The sequence below is a fragment of the Sciurus carolinensis genome, chromosome 6, assembly GCF_902686445.1.
Source record: "Sciurus carolinensis chromosome 6, mSciCar1.2, whole genome shotgun sequence".
Lineage (NCBI taxonomy): Eukaryota > Metazoa > Chordata > Mammalia > Rodentia > Sciuridae > Sciurus > Sciurus carolinensis.
In genome coordinates this window covers 145,760,699-145,777,377 of record NC_062218.1, presented here as the reverse complement: position 1 = coordinate 145,777,377, position 16,679 = coordinate 145,760,699, and the positions used below count along the sequence as shown (strand labels likewise).

The window sequence follows — 16,679 nt, the reverse complement described above, 5'->3', positions numbered from 1 at the left end:
CAGCAAATAATCCAATTTAAAAATGAGAAAATGACCTGAATAGACACTTCTTTAAAGGAAAAACAATGCAAATGGCCAACAAATACATAAAAATACTCAATATCATTAGCCGTCAGGGGGATGCAAAGCAAAAGTATAATGAGGCACCATTTCACACCAATTAGAATGGCTATAATAAAAAAGATGAAAAATTAACACATGCTGATAAGTATGTGAGGGAAAGATACTCTTAAATACTGTTGATGCAAGTTTAAAATTATTACAGCCACCATGGAAAACAGTATGGCGATTCCCCAGAAAACTAGAGATAGATTTAACACCATCCAGCTATCCCACATCTGGGTATGTACCCAAGAACTGAAATCACTGTACCAAAGAGATACCTACACCCACGTGTATTGTGGCATCATTCACCATAGCTAAGATATGGAACTGGTCTAGGTATCTATCAACAGATTCATGGACAAAGGAAATGTGGTACATAAGCAAAATACATAACCTTTAGCCCTAAAGAAGAACGAAATCCTATCATTCAACAAAATGAATGGAATTAGAGGACATTATGTTAAATGAAGTAAGCAAGGCACAAGAAGACAAATACTGTATATTCTTAATCATGTCAAAACTAAAAAAGAGGACCTGAAAAAATAGTGATTACTACAGATTTGGGAAAGATGTGTTCAGTGGGCAGCATGGGGGGCATGCAGAATAGAAGAGTGGAGGCTGGATTTATTCAGTGCATGCTCTGGGTATATGTGGAAATAGTTCACTGAGCCCCATAAATGTGTGCATGTTAATAAAACTTTTAACTGAACCTCCTTAAAAATTATAGTGATGAATTTAAAGACAGACCAAACCCACCAATTATAAGGTACATTCCAGCCACTTTTAGCTGCAAAGGTCAGGCAGGAAGACATGAGAATGAGCCACGAGTGTATGAAATCTACTGACCATAATGACTCATTTGGGAATTTGTGAAGGAAAGTGAGGTCACTGTGGTGGTAAGCTACAGCGAAAAGGCAGCAGCATTAATAAATCAATAATTGAATTGAATGTCCATTTTGGTTTGGAAGACAACAGTTGAAAGATAGAGGTAAGGAGCTAAACATGGAAACATTGTTCACAGAGAAGACTGTAACAAATTAGGATCATGGAAGAGGTTCTTGCACATGTGAAGCTGCCATCTGGATTTAGATCTCATGAGTGAGCAGCTGCCAAACTTAAGAAGGAAGCTTGTTTACTGGAGGAAGATGATGCCTCTCCAGGTCTTCTACCCCCATCAACAACACAAAGGAGACACCTCTGTGCTTGGAATAATATGTACCTTTCTTAGAAGTCAACAAGTCAACAAGGTCAAGATGAGCATACAAAGTGTCTGTTTTGCTCAGAAGGAACCAGTATATAAAAACTGATGCATCCCATCCCTAGATCTTCTGCCTCACTTGAAGGATAAAGCAGCACCTCCACAACCTCTACCACCCATAGTCTTGCCAGTGCTGTGTGTGGAATCCACCATGTTGAATCTCACTATTTTCTATTGGAAAACCACTCCAAGGAGCACCCAACCAGACTCCCAGATCACTCCCAATCTTCCTACAGTTCTGCACACCCTTTTAGCCTCTATCTTCCAACTACCTCCAATGGGTCAAGGAACTGGACAGACACTTTCCAGAAGAAGATATACAGGCAGTTAACAAATATAAGAAAAAGTGTTCTACATCCCTAGTAATTAGAGAAATGCAAATTTAAAAAATCCTAAGATTTCATCTTACTCTAATTAGAATGGCTATTATCAAGAACGCAAGCAATAGCCAAAGTAAAACTTAAGTTAGAATACTGAGTAAAGGATCCATTGTATAATCTTTAGGATAAAACCTAAAATTTAAAAAATGTATAGTTAGGAAGAAAATTAAGGAAAAAGAGAATGCTATAAAAATATTTGTTTAACCTCAAAAGAAGACTCAGAGGAAAAAAAGAAGACTAGGTAAGACGAATAGAAAACATGGGTAAGATTTAAACTCAAATACATCATCAGTTGCATCAGATGTAAATGCACTAATATCCTACAAAAACACAAGCAAAGTCAGATTGAGAAATCAAGAATAAAACCCTATCAAGTATGGCTTCCAGGAGACACATCTGGGGCTTCAGAGCAACTCACGTGTCTCATTAACTGATAGAACATTACCAAGGGACATCTTTTTTTTAATAATATACATAATTTTATTACAGTTTTTTTTAAAAAAACACAAAACGCAACATCCTAAAAAACCCAAAATTTACTACCAATACTAATACCTACCAGTTTGCTGTGCTACCATACATAAGAAATTAAAGAAACCATTAAATATTTAGGAACATTCAGCACCAGAAGCTTTAAAATCTAACTGTATGTAGTAGCCCTTCCAAAAGCTGCAATCTGCATTTTTTAAAAAAGTATTTTGTCTACAAAGAATCTTATCAACTATACAAAAATCTGTACAGTTTTTATACTGAAGCTAACATTGAGCTGCACTTGAGTTTACATTCTTAGCAAATCAGTTGCCTGAGCACACACACACTCCACACACATCATTACAGGACAGCCATTTATTCTTCATCCTCCTCCTCTTCCTCATCATCTTCATCCTCCTCTTCTTCCTCTTCAGCTTCTGGTTCACTCTTCTTCTTTGAGTCTGTTGGTCTGCCAGGACCCTTCTTTCCTGCTTCACTTTTGCCCTTAGCACGGTATGCAGCAATATCCTTTCCATATTTCTCCTTTAGCTTAGCTGCTTTCTGTTCATATGGCTGTTTATCTTTGGCTGACGGCTCAGACCACATTTCACCCAGGTTTTTTGCAGTATCCCCAATGGACAGGCCTGGGTGTTCACTTTTGATCTTTGGGTGATGTTCAGAGCAAAACAGGAAGGCAGATGGTGGTCTCTTAAGAGCGTTGGGATCTTTCTTCTTTCCTTTCTTATCACCTTTGGTAGGAACGGAGTTTTTCATCTCCCTGTCATAGTGAGCTTTGTCACTTTTTGCCATATCTTCAAACTTCAGCTTTTCCTTTGCAGATGTGGTTTTCCATGTATCCGAGCATTTCTTGGAGAATTCGGCGAAGTTGACGGAGGAGTCCGGGTGTTTCTTGTGCTCTTCCCAGCAGGTCTGCATGAAGAAGGCGTGCGAGGACGTTTTGCCCCTTGGCTTGTTGGGGTCTCCTTTACCCGTGGTGGCAGCCACGGTCTACTTGGCTTAGACCCGTGACTGCCTTCTACCAGAGCTCTTAAACTTTCCTCACGGTCCCGCAGAGCGGCTGGATCTGACTGAGAAGCTTCCTTCCCTGGGCTCCTGGATAGCTTTAGAAATTCCAGAGAAGTTTACAAACCAACTTCCACACAGGAGAAAGGAGGTCTTGTGGGACCATTGGTCCTGCCCTATAAACCAGAAAAATTAGTAGATTACTCATCTCTATCCTACATCTTGTTTAAGAGCATGGAGAACTGCAGACACAAAATGGTCTAGAAAATAAATTATAGAGCAGGGTCAGGTTCAGGTGAGCAGATAACAGGGACCATATTCTCATCCACAGAGGCCACTGGAAACTTGGGCTTCCAACAGGCCCTGGGACCTTGGTGGGGGCAGGAAAGCACACAGACCTCTTGGGCTGCTTGAAGGGACTGAAGTCTTCAGGAGCTCCAGATGCACAGAGCTTGTTCTTGCCCCCCACCTTCCCCCATGGAAATTCCGTTGCTTGTGGAAGTGGCGCGAAAACAGAACTGGGAGAGTCCTGTGCAGAACAGAGTTTTGATCCCCAAGCCCTACCGGAGAGAGTGGTCCACAGTGTACACAGACAGACCAAGTCAGCCCTGAAGTCTTCTGAACACACAGGTGAAGTGAACCCAGCCAACGCGCAGCTCAGCCACAAGCCAGCTCAGATCCGGACTGATTGTAAAGTTGACTCTCTCCCTGATTCACTGACAGAGGAAGGACATGCTCTGGTAGAAGGCAGTGTCTTCTCCAGGGCTGTAGTCGTTAGTTGCTTCATTACACAATTTCTACCAGGCAAGAAAAAGTTACGAACAAGTGAATAAGGCGTAGGGGACGACTCCTAATTGAAAGGAGAAAGAAATCTGTTAATTCAAGACACAGAAAAGGCTCAGATTTTGGAATTAACAAAGACTTTAACTATTAAGATATATTAATGAAATTAGAAAAAGAGATAAAGTAGATTTAAAAATAATGACAATTCTAAGAGAAATAAAAACTCTGAAATGAAACCACAGGAAAATTCTAGATCTCAAGTAATAAAATACATGAAATCAAGGTTTTTTTTAATGGACCTAAAACAATGAACAGAGCAAAGAATACATCATTTCAACCAGGTCACCACAGTCAAACAGACTGAAAACCAAGGATCAAGGAGAAACGTTAAAATACAAACAGAAAGTAAAGTCTTTTGTTCTCCAGTTCTCGCCCCCTTATCTCTCCTTCCTGCCTAAGTGACTAGGCCTGGTTTTGCATTAAGTGAGAAGCCATGGGTAGGGGGAAGGCCAAGGTGATTCAGGCAAGTAAGGGCCCAGGGGGCATTAATTAGCAGCTCCATCCTTGCAGTCCTTGATAAAGGCAGGTGAATTTGGTAATCAATGGGCTCCGGAGATCCTTGACATTCCATTCTCCCAGGGGCAGTCTCCAACTTCCAAAGGCAGATGGCTTCATGGCTTCATTTCCTGGATTTGACCCGATCCCCTATTTCTACACTAACTACCTGTCCTTAATTCTGGCTTCAGTATCAGGCACATCCATGCTTTGGATTTAATAGATTCATCTTCTTTGAAAAGAAGAACACGATGAATTTGGAAGATGAACACAACCTCACCTCCATTTTCTGGGCTCAAAATAAAGTCCGTGAAATACAGGGATGCTCTTTCATTTGCAGGGAAATGTCAGTGTGGGTGCTATCTGAGGGTGCTGACGGGGCCACTTACTGGTTTGAGCCTTACCTATGATGGAAAGGAAGGTTTCACCTGGCTGGCTTGAAAGCACAGCCCTGCAGCATCGCCTGGACGACATAGAGCCCCGTGTCAGCTAAGGTGGGGTTGCTGACGGTGAGGCACCTCCAGAAGCTGTGGAGCCCGCTAGGGAGTCTCACTCCGTTTCTCTTCCAGTGCACGCTCAGCTCTTCCACAGGCCTGGCATTGGCTGTGCACTCCAGGGTTGTCTCGCTGTATCCTACCATCACACTCCTGCTGCCTGGGGCAACCACAATGACAGGGGCCACAGCTTCAGGTGTGCCAATGTCTCTCGCTATGCCCAGATGAATGAAAGGACTTGTCTTGTTTTCTCCATTCCTCCCATTGACGGCCTGCACGTAATAAGCCCCGGAATCACTTGCTGTCGTTGCAAGGATCACCAGCTGATTCTCCAGTGTTATGGCTATTCTGCTGCTTGGAATAATCTTGTGCCCTTCTCTAAACCAAGTCACTTGAGGTCTGGGGCAGCTGGTGATGGCAGTAAGTTTAGAACTGCTGCATGTCCTTGCGAAAGTCTTCCTTTGGTCTGTATTCATGAAATTTCCCATATATGCAACTTGAACTTCTGATTTTCTCTGCAAGAGCGCACCCATCCTGTTTCGCATTACAGCGGTAAAATCCAGCATCGAGCTTCTGTAAAGATGGAATAACATACTAATGTTCGCTGCTGTAGGTGGTGAGCTCACTGTCATTGTGCATCCACTTGAATTCCAAAGGCCAGCTCCCTTCTGCAAGGCAAGTGAGGACAAGGCGATTCCCTTCCAGGTGCATCTGTGGTAGGCCTGGCTCTGTTTTAAAATGTGGTGCAACATCATCTTGCGCCAGCGCCCAGAACAAGTGCAGCTGGAGCGCCAGCAGCGCCCACCATCCGCGGCCGCCGGGCCGAACTTTGCAGCCCAACGCCTCGCGCCCGGGCTGAGAGTCTCGGGCGCCGCACGGAGCCCCAGGGGGTTGGCGCCCGGGTCGCGGCCCGGCGGGTTCCCCCGAGGCCGCCCGGGACGCCGGGTGGATAGGGGCGGGGCGACTGCCCCTCCGCGGGAGCGCGCCTGGCCGGCCAGATGGCCGGGGCTAAGGGGCGGCGTCCCGGGCCGGGAGCCGGCCGGAAAAAGTTGTCGGGGGCAAAAGCCCAGCATGCCGGCCTCGCCACTCGCAGCCGCCACCCTGCGGCCGCAGCGCCGGGCCAGTCGCGCTCTCCAAGGGGTCGGCGGGCGCCAGCAGCAGCCGCCTCCGCGGAGAAAGTGCGCCCGCCCGCGAGAGCAAAGTTTTTATGCAAACCTAGGAAATGGGTTGTAGATCCAGGAAAACAGCCACAAAAATGATGCCTGACCTTCCAGCAGAAAACAATGGAAGACGAAAAAAAAAATAACAAACAACGACAAAAAACCATGGAATTGAAATCTTTGAAATGCTGAAGGGAAAGAGAAATCTAGAATTCTATAAATGAAGTCTACATAAATATTTTTTAGACAAAATATATTGCCGACTTTTCAGACTAAAAGGGAGCAACCCAGGAGGGATGCTCAGGCACACAGAAGGATTGAACACCAAGAGGCCAAATATGTGCATAAATATAGGAGTATTTTTTAAATTTTAAAGAAAAGCATTGACTTGTTAAAAACCACAGCACATCTGGGGACCCACAAAATATGCAGAAATAAAATTTATGGCATGAGAGAGATTAAAATGTCACACCCTAAATATATTTCTCTGCCATATTTCAAGTTGGTTATTCAGAGAAACTGCAGACCTCTGCACACACAGGAATGACTCTGAGTAGCTTTTCATTTATTACAAGAATTTACATTTATTATATTAAAATACTAAAAGCTACTTATTCTCACTTCAGCCAACTAGTGTCTTGACTTTTGATAACTGGTAACTCCTGCCTCCAGGCCCTTCCTTTCAGAAAAGAGGTTGGGGTCTGAGCCCTGGCCCAGACAGAGAGGACCTCAGGGGCTGTCACAGGGAAGACTTCATCTGCACAACAAGACACTGCTGCTCACTGTGGACAGCCTCCCCCCAACTTCCAGAGCATGCCTTAGATCTCCCTCCCCAGAAGCACACACCCTCATCCCTTTGCTAAACTCTATGAGGTTCCACCATCCTGCCTTTCTCTGAGTCGCGTGTTCTTGTGTATATCGGACATAGAACAAAATTGTTCTTTTCTTCTGTTGTCCATTGTCTGTTCATTTGATACACTAAAATGATCAAACCTTCAGGAGGAAAGCAGTAAATCTTCCCTACAAACATCAATAGCATATTGGACTGGGGAGAGATTCAATGGAATCATATCCTTGCAAAAAGTTTGCATTGTTCATTAAGTGGTGAAATACTAATTAGATTATCTTGATAATTTGGGGTGATAAGTTGAGGATGTAGACTGCAATCTGTAGAGCAATCTGGGTTGGGATAATTACCTTCCTCCACCCCAGAACACTTTATATCACAACTTGATTGGGGGAATGGTTCCTGCTGTCATTTACTGGGAAGATTCTGTAGCTAAGGAAACAGGCTTCTGTTTAAAATCACAACAACAACAACAACAACAACAACAACAAAAACTTTCATAAGACTACCTCTGTTTAACTGAGAAGCAGCCCCCTAAAGACACCCACATCCTAAACCCAGAACCTGTGAACATGACCTTGTACATGACAAAAGGAAATTTGCAAAACAAGAATCTTGAGTTGAGAAAATCATCCTGAATTATCCTGGTGTCGCAAATGTGATCACGAGGGCCTTTATAAGAAGCAACACAGGTTTCAGAGAGAAGCTACTATGAAGGAAGAAGAGGCGAAAGAGAGCAGGGCAAGGGAAGAGAGAGGAAGAGATTGAAACTGAATGCGATTTGAAGATGCTACATGGCTAGCTTTAAAGATGGAGGAGGGGGCCTCAAGCCAAGGGATGTAGGCAGCTTCGAGAAGCTGGAAAGAGTTAAATGGATTCTTCCCTAGAACTCCCAAAGGTAGCACAGCCTTGTTACCTTAGACCATTGAAAACCACTTTGGACTTCTGACATCCAGAACTGAGGCAATAAAATTGTGTGGTTTTAAGTCTTGATCATTGGCTGTCACCCAACAGAAAGTGAGCTCCACCAGGCAGGGATTCTTGTCTGCACATTCACTCCTGGATCCCAAGCATTTGTCATAGTACAGGACACAGTAAGTGCCTACTAAGTATCAAGGAGGAAGCAAGAGAGGGAAAGAGGGAAGCCATAAGTTCAGTGCTCTGCTGGGAGCTACAGATCTGCTGGCACCAAGTCAGGAAGAGATGAGGGGAGGGAGGCACGTTCTGTATGGCCACCCTTCCCCACCTGGCAAGGGCTGGGTAGCAAGAAGACATTGCTATGAAGGCAGGTCCCCTCTGTGGTCTTCAGACCTCCTCCACCCACGTCCATCTTGCAGTGCCAACTGCTGCAGGAGCATAAGGAAAATGCTGGAAGCCTGCAGACCGGACAAGTGGTGGGTTTGAAGGGACAGGGGCCACGTGTCTGGAGAGCGTTGATGTGCAGAGGGGTACAGTTACACTCATATCTGCAAAAGGTAGCAGAACACCATGAACAGCTTAATAACATGTTCCTACCGCTTTAATGGAGGGTGAGACGGATCTGCACAGAGATTAATTGAGAACTGCACTTGGAACTTGCTGCATCAAGGTGAATTTGACCCAGATTCTAGATTAGACTTTAGCATTTACTAGCCATGTGACCTTGAACAATTCCTTAAGCTCTGCTTTAATTTCTCTTAGGTAAAAAGGCGATAATATTACCCACACCACAGAGTAAAGAATTAAATTAGATCATGTTTGGTAGAAGCACGGCACTGTGCCTGAAACTTCAAATGTATGACACTTATAGAATTGTCCCTTTTGCCATCTTCTCTATTCCAGAGGCAGTATGACACACCATTAAGCCTAGACTCTTTAGGGGGCTGCTCGGTTCAAATTTCATTTCCACTATTTTAATAATTGCTCTTTAGCAAATTTTGTAGCTATTCTGTGCCCCTGCATACACATCCGTAAATAAATACCTAATGGGGTCATGGAATTCCTAAAAGGTAGATTTATAAGACAAGGTAGACTTACAAGTTTAGGGGTATTTTATCTTTATCTTAATTTAATGAAAATAGTTTATAAAGTTATATACACAAACTATATGCTTAATAGTACAGGTATAGTATTTTTATAGTTATATAAACTATTAATGAATACATAAAATTATGATTTGTTATAAACAAAAATACTGCCCTTCCATAGAATTTCTATTAAAAAACTATTTTTTGATACAATACTGCCTCTCAGAAATAACCACATCAATAAAACCTAGTTATTCTCCAAATACACTCTCCATAGTAGATCGTACTAGGGGTGCAACTCATGAAATGGTAAGTGAACAATCTTGCTTAAAATACCACACTTGAATATTAAGGAATTATTTTTATACTTATGTAAACAGATATAATTCACATACCTTGAAACTCAACTTTTATTTGCATATAATTCAATAGTTTTCAGTATATTCACATGATTGTACAACCACTATCAGTATATAGTTCTGGAACATTTTTTCACCCTTAAGGAAGTCCATACACATCAGAAATCCTTCTCCATACCCCACCTCCAGCCCCATTTCCATTTCATTAAGTCATTACAAGAGTATTATAAGTATTTTTAAAGAGTTTTTAAATTCTATGATATAAAATAGTTATAGGTAAAATCATATGAAACCTAAGAGTTGCTGCAAAATAACTCAGAAATGGAGATATAGTTAGAGCAAGAGTAGCCAAGTACTAATAATTATCAAAATTCAACAAGGGGTAAGTCATAATTATTACATTATTTCTACTCTTGAATATATTTGGAATTTTCCATAATGAAAAGCTTAAAATAAATAGAAACACAACATGAAATTTCAGAGGAAACATTTTAAATGTAACTAAGATACAACTAATTTGATGTAGTTCATTAACCTTAAAAGCAATTAAAAAGCTGTATTCTCAAAGGCCATAGAGAATTTACTGTACAAATCCTGCAAACATGGAACATTATCTTTTTCCAAAATTTTGCTCAATCTTCCTGTGCCCTTCTAGCTAAGATGCGTCTTTTGTACTAGCATATAATTGGGTTTGTTTCTTATCAATACAGAAACAGAGAAACTTCAAATTTTGATTGGAGTATTTAATCCATGTATATTATTGAGATGAACTTAACTATAAAATTTCCTGTTATTTAATCTCACTCCTATGTCTTCATTTTTCTTTTGTGCCTTCTTTTGGATCAACTATAGTTTTATTATTCCAATTTTTTTTCTTGTGTTGGTTAGCGTTCACTATTTCTAGCTACCTTAGAGAAACTGCTAATGGATTTTTCCATATTTCTGTTTATTTAAAATGTTTACTTAATATAAGGATATCTTCAATGGCTATAGGTAATATTTTAGTACTTTGAAAATGTCATTTTATTGTTTTTTTGGTTCTGTGTCTTTTCTTTTTTGCCTCTGGATTTTTTTAAATTTTTTGTCTTTCTGAAGATTACTGTGATATTTCCTGGTTTAGTTTTCTTTTCCTTTATCCTGATTGTTCTTGAATCTGTAGCTTAATATCTTCTATTAGTTGAGAAATTCTTACCAAATATTTTCCCTGTAGCAATATAAAGGTTTTTTTTTTTTCTGATCTACTATGCAGATAAGTCGTGTTGAATCTGGTTCTAAACCTATCAATTGTGTTCTTAATTTCCATCAGTGTAACTTTCCATTCTAGCATTTGTATGTAATTAAAAAAAAATTCAAGGTGTCTGCTAAAAATTTCCATTATTTTACAGTCTATACTTAACACCAACATAAGGATCACCAATGAGTCTGTTTTATTAATTTTTTATTTGTTTTAATTAGTTATACATATCAGTAGAATACATTTATACATATTAATAGATCATACATAAATGGAGTATAATGTCTCATTTTTCTGATTGTACATGTTGTAGGATGACATCGATTTTTCTATAAGCTCTGGACAATGTCTTAATTCTACAGAGATTTTCTTTATATTCCGGAAACCAGTTAAAATAGAAACTGCCCAATATATTCCAATAAAAGACTCAGCCAATCAAGGTTGGAGTCCAGTTTTTGCAGAGCCTGATGTGTTACTCTTCCACCTTCCTTCCTGGGGCATAGTCCCTTAGGGGCCTTACTAAGTGAAAAGCTTGAGTGTGTATCAAGGCACTTCAACCTGGGCACCAACTGGACCACAGTTCTCCCTCTCTGTTAGCAATAATGTGGATAGTTTTATTTGCTTTCAGTTGTATCCCAGCTGCTGTGCAGACAGATGAGATAAGCTACCCAACTTGGAAAGGAATTGGAAAAAGGTTCAAGAAGAAACCAAGGAGGAATGCTGGACTGAGGAGAAGAGTTTTCCTTTTCTATGACATTGTGGCCTGTCAAGTCCTAACTGATCAGACTCATTCTCCAATTCTGTCTCCCAAGCCCACAAAATGAATAAAAGTTACTACTCAGTTTCTCAGTCTGTTGGTCCATGACAATTATAAATCAGTAAGTGTTCTGAGGAACAAAGTGGAAGACTCTATGCAATGTATTTCTTTTTTCTCTTGGATCCCTCCATTCCTTGATGACTGGTTAGTTCCTTGATCCTTTCAAACAGATCATGGTTCTTGTATTTCACTGAGTTTTTCTAATTATTGTAGCAATTAGAATTTGTTTGCTATATACCATTCTACTCAATCTTGACAGAGATGTCTCATGTTTGAATAGGGTCATGCAGATACATACAGCAGTGACCCTTAGTCACTTTGTGAAGGAGTCTCAATACTCCTTCACCTAACTGTAAAAAACTTTATTGAGCTTGTTTACATGGATTAAATCTATTAAAACCTACCTTATTAGAAATTAAAATGTTTTAATATCTAAGCTTATTATAAGTAACAATAAACCTATCACAGATGAACACATAATTTTGACACCTAAGTGCATGGAAAAAAATTAGTGACAAGTGCCATTGCTTTACACTTTTGTAAATCTCTTCAATATTTAGTTTCATAGAAGAAGGCTGGATTCTGTTATCTGTTTTAGGATTTGTTGCCACAATGTTTTGGTTATAGTGTATGAAGAACCATCCTCACACAGATACATAGTTTAAAAAATGGAAGTGTTTTAAGTCTTTTCCAATGATAATGGATTTTCTTGTCTGATACAAAACCTAAACTCAGATTCCTCGAGTTTAATTAAGTTTCTGAAGTCATATCAATGAACATTTTTCATTCTGACATTTAAATCTTGAGGTCTATCTTGCTTTTCAAATGGATTTTTTTCTCCTTCAACTTATGACATCATACATTAATCATTTGGAAAATACTGCTGGACCAAGTTGTGTAGATCTTTTAAATGTTAAAATTTTTTATTATAAAATCCTGAAAGACACCTTGGTCAATATCACCTTGATAATCATTATAAGCTTTGAGGAGTTAACAAACTTGAGGTAGCAGAAACAGTTTCTCACAACTTGAATTTTATCATTTGCAACAAATAGCCATTTTAACTTTCTCAAAGTGTTTGAAGTGAAAGGAGCACTTTTTCAATTTCCAAGACAATGTGCAGGATAGCTAAGTCTAAAAGGCAATAATGGTCAGACACCCTTTGGAGTAAAATATGCTGTAGAATGAAAACAGTAGTCAACTCCATTTGTTGTAGTCCCTCACATGTTTCTATAACCAACAGAAATGCTTTATGTGGTATTTGCATTTTGTCATACAGAATATCAAAAAAAGTTCTCAAGTATAAAGATCTAATTTATAATTTGTATGCCTCATCATAAACACTAAATGAATTTGGTAAACGTGTTCACATACATATATACACATGACGACCCTCAGTCTTCGCAAATTCTCACTTGCAAATTTCCCAGTTTGCCAAAGTTGATTTGTAACCCCCAAATCAATACTTGCTACTCTGTGGCAGACTTTCTTGGACTTGCCATAGTAGTACATTACCCAATCCATCAGACATACACATTCCCAGATAAGATCAAATAAGGCGATGATTCTCTGACATTTGTTTCAGATTCTATGATATAAGCAAGTGCCCATTTTGCAGCCTCTTTAGTGCTGTGTTCTCATTTTTTATGAATTTTGTAAATGGTTTTTATGTGTAAAATCACATCTAAACACAGTGCTGAAGAGCTGTGTAGTATTTCTAAACATAGAAAGGATATGATGAGCCTTCCGGAGAAAATGTGCATTCAATAAGCTTCTTTCAGGCTTATGAGTTACAATGCTGTTGGCCATCATTCAGTGTTAACAGATCAACAGTATGTATTAAACAAGGTGTCTTTGAACGGAAACATACAGCAAGCAAGGTCATATATTGGTTGGTGATGAAAATGCTGGGACTGGAGGCCCAGAGAAAACCACTCTTGTATCTCCTCAGGAGCAACGTTTCAGTATTTGCTAATTCAAAGTTTGTGGTGAGTTTACAGAATGTAAATACTGAGAATAGTGAGCAATTATATATATGCATATATGTGGGTACACACTTATGGACAAATAATTGCATGTGGTAAAGAATCTGCTGATTACTAACAAGATTTAGCACCACTGCTTTGATTTCTTCTAAGGCACCAGAAATATTGTCCACTGTTGCTTTTGCACTATCAGCATGAATGTCAGGCAATGGAGAATACATCTTAATATTACTGTGAGACTACTAAGGGTGTTACTGTGGTTAAAAAAGGTTTTTATTTCCAAACAGAACACAAAATCCTACTTTCTGCCTTACAATAAATCTATTTCCCTGGTACCATTTATATCAATTTCATTGTTTTTGCCTTTTTATGGTGGTGGTGTTTCCAAATGCTTTCAAATTGTTAATTCCTCAGGACTTCAATAAGCCTTGACCACAAATATGTAAACAGAAGCAAAACTCAGGCTTTGCCTTTGTTTCATTACTTGGTCTTTGTGTGTGTGTGTGTGTGTGTGTAATGTTGTCATTTATTTTACTTTGCTAATGTCCTTAAATTAGCTGTTTTTATATTATCTCTAAATTAATTCCATTGGTATACAAGTTAAACTTATAGATTGTTCATTTACACATTTTAAAGTAGATATTTAGAGGATGACTTTTTTCATATTCACTTTTTGTATATCAACTGAAAAAAAACAATATGAGAAAATTCTTCCAGAACATATTTGAAGAACATATTTTGTTCTTCAAATTTTCATTTTATAGTTTTAACATCAGTTGATGATTTTTGCCTGGATCAATTGTCATTGTGATAGCTAAAAAAATGATTAATAGTCTATTTTCTTCCTCCCAGGGTCTGCTGAACTCTGACTCCAGGCTGCAGCACTAGGGTTGTGCAGGGCCCTTGGGGCCTATCTGCCTCCTCAAGTCCTGATTATCATCTTTTGTCATGTGCAGAAGGCTTGGCATGAAGTCCCAACAGCAGAGGACACTCCCCAGGAAGACTAAAGAGTCCTAGAGCCCAGGCTGATGATATCAAATACACTGGACTTGTCAGTGTCCACCATGTTCTAGCTCAAGCTGCTGGCAAAGCAGGTGCCCTTTGACTTGTGTTGAAAATGTTCCAGCTCTGGCCCAGCAGAAATCTACAAGTGCATCTCCAGGCACCTAACTGATGGCTGCTCGCCACGGATGCAGGTGGCAGGACATCTTGGCCAAGCAGAGTTCAGACTTGAATTCTGCCTGTGGCCTGAATAAGACAACATGGGTGTTTCGCGGTGCAAGCTTCCTGCCTACCTTGCTCTGGGGGAGATGTACTTGCTCCTGTCTTCTCTTCAACTCCTTGTAAAACCCCACAGAGAAGGTTGACAGAAGCTGAGAGAGGGCAGAGGATGAAGCACACTAGCAATGTGTCTGTGGTGTGGACCCAGTAATGGTGAAGCACTCTTCAGTTTGTGAAGGAAGCTGGTTACCCTCAATGTTACCATTGTAGTTTGGATCCAGAAGGTTCCCCAAAGGCTGGGTTCCTAGTGCAGCATGTTCAGAGGTGGGGCTTCTGAGAAGCGATGGATCATGAGGGCTGAAGTTGGTGCCATTTTGTGTGTCTTCCATACCCTGAACTCTGTCACAGGTCTTGTCCCTGGCCTTCTCCAAGTGATTCATCAGGTTCTTTTTTTCTCTGCACACCTTATCTAGATCTTCTATTTTGAAATTAAGTTTGGACTCTTGACTCAGGAACTCCGATCTCCTCAGCAAGCTGTCCTCTGCAGTGGATCCCAGGGTAGGGTTGTTCCTGAAGGCCTTGATGAGGGTGTGCAGCTGAGAGGGGCTGTTGGTGGTACAGCACCATTGGAACTCTTTACTTGGAATCTGTTCTGGAAGGTAATCTTGCCCAGGGTGTTGACTGGATTCCAAGGCCTCCTTAAGTTATTGTCTTTTCCAGAGTGAGTGTCAGGCTCTGCGATTCTGAAACCAAATGTGGATTCTTGACTCTTCAGTGTTGACTTCCAAAGCAAGTCTTTGGTGGCATAATCTGGGTATGTCATTTGGTTAAAGGTGTTGATGAGGGTCTTCAGCTCGTTTTGGTGAATTTAGTGGGATCACACCTGTAATTCTCCAGAATAGGCCTGTTTGAAGAACTGTCTTGCATCATGTTGGAAGAGTCATGATGGCCAAAAATTCATCCAAGAGCTAGAGCATGATTGAAGGAGTTATAAATACAAGAGACAAACTTGGTTTCAGGTGATGCCAAAAAAAATTCAAAGGAATTTCATGTTGTGCAATTACAGGCATTATAAGTCACAGAGAGGAATGTACAAAAAAATTCACTTATATTATCTTTGTGTCTAAAATAAAATGTGATAGGAGAGAAAGAAAACAAGATTTATAGACTAAAGAAGAAGGAGACAAAGTGAATGGAAATAGAGATAAATCAGAAAGAAGGACTAAAATGAAGAAAGATCTCAAGATCACTAAGACACATGTTAGCACTCCCATCTTTCATGAATCCTGTCATTGCCTCTGTCCTCACCTCCTCCTCAACATTCTAGCAGTGTTCTCTTCAAGGATCAGGGTTGACTCCCTGATGCGGTGATGGAATGCTCAGCTGCTGGCCTGACCACCTCCATCTTGTGCCTCTCTGACTCCACTTGCCTCTTTAATGTTTTCCCCCTAGACCACTCTGTTCTGCAGTTAACCTTGGATTCCAGGGACAACAAGTCTGATTGAGAAGCATCTTTATGACTAGGGAACAAAGCTACTCCCAAGCAATCGGGAGCCTCACAGAACCAATTACCACATGATGAGATTGCCCCCCTCAAATGAAAGCAATTGCCCCATTGTCCAGCTGAGGCTGAGGCTAGACCCCTAAGCAGGTTCCATCTCACTATGACAACTGTATCATCCCCTCAAGTGATAATGACCTTCCTTCCAGATCTTCACAGGACCAGTCAACCAGATAATAACCAAGATGACCCAATCTGCCAACTATGCAAATCCCCAACCCTGGTCTTTGTTCCCCTTTTCTATTAGGCCCCAAAGTTCTCGTCAGCCCCTTGAATACAGATCTCAGATCACTGAACTGTTGTACCCATTTTTCCTGGCATGACCATGTTGATTAAAGCTCCTTTCCTGCCTTTCTCCAATGCTCATCTCTTCGATTGGCATCTCGGGACTGGTGCTAAGCCTAGTCTGTTGGATACCTA

General features: G+C 40.5%; 1 protein-coding gene and 1 pseudogene across 1 annotated transcript; both read right to left on the bottom strand.

Moving 5' to 3' along the window:
* Positions 1-2,589: 2,589 nt before the first annotated feature.
* Positions 2,590-4,861, bottom strand: LOC124986451 (high mobility group protein B2-like). The gene is made up of 2 exons (XM_047554806.1): positions 4,856-4,861; positions 2,590-3,222 (listed from the first exon to the last, which is right to left on the bottom strand). Exons 1-2 carry the CDS (start codon positions 4,859-4,861, stop codon positions 2,590-2,592), a joined length of 639 nt encoding a protein of 212 aa, XP_047410762.1.
* A 10,016-nt stretch (positions 4,862-14,877) lies between these two features.
* LOC124986450 (double homeobox protein A-like) lies at positions 14,878-15,628 on the bottom strand (annotated as a pseudogene).
* Positions 15,629-16,679: the final 1,051 nt, after the last annotated feature.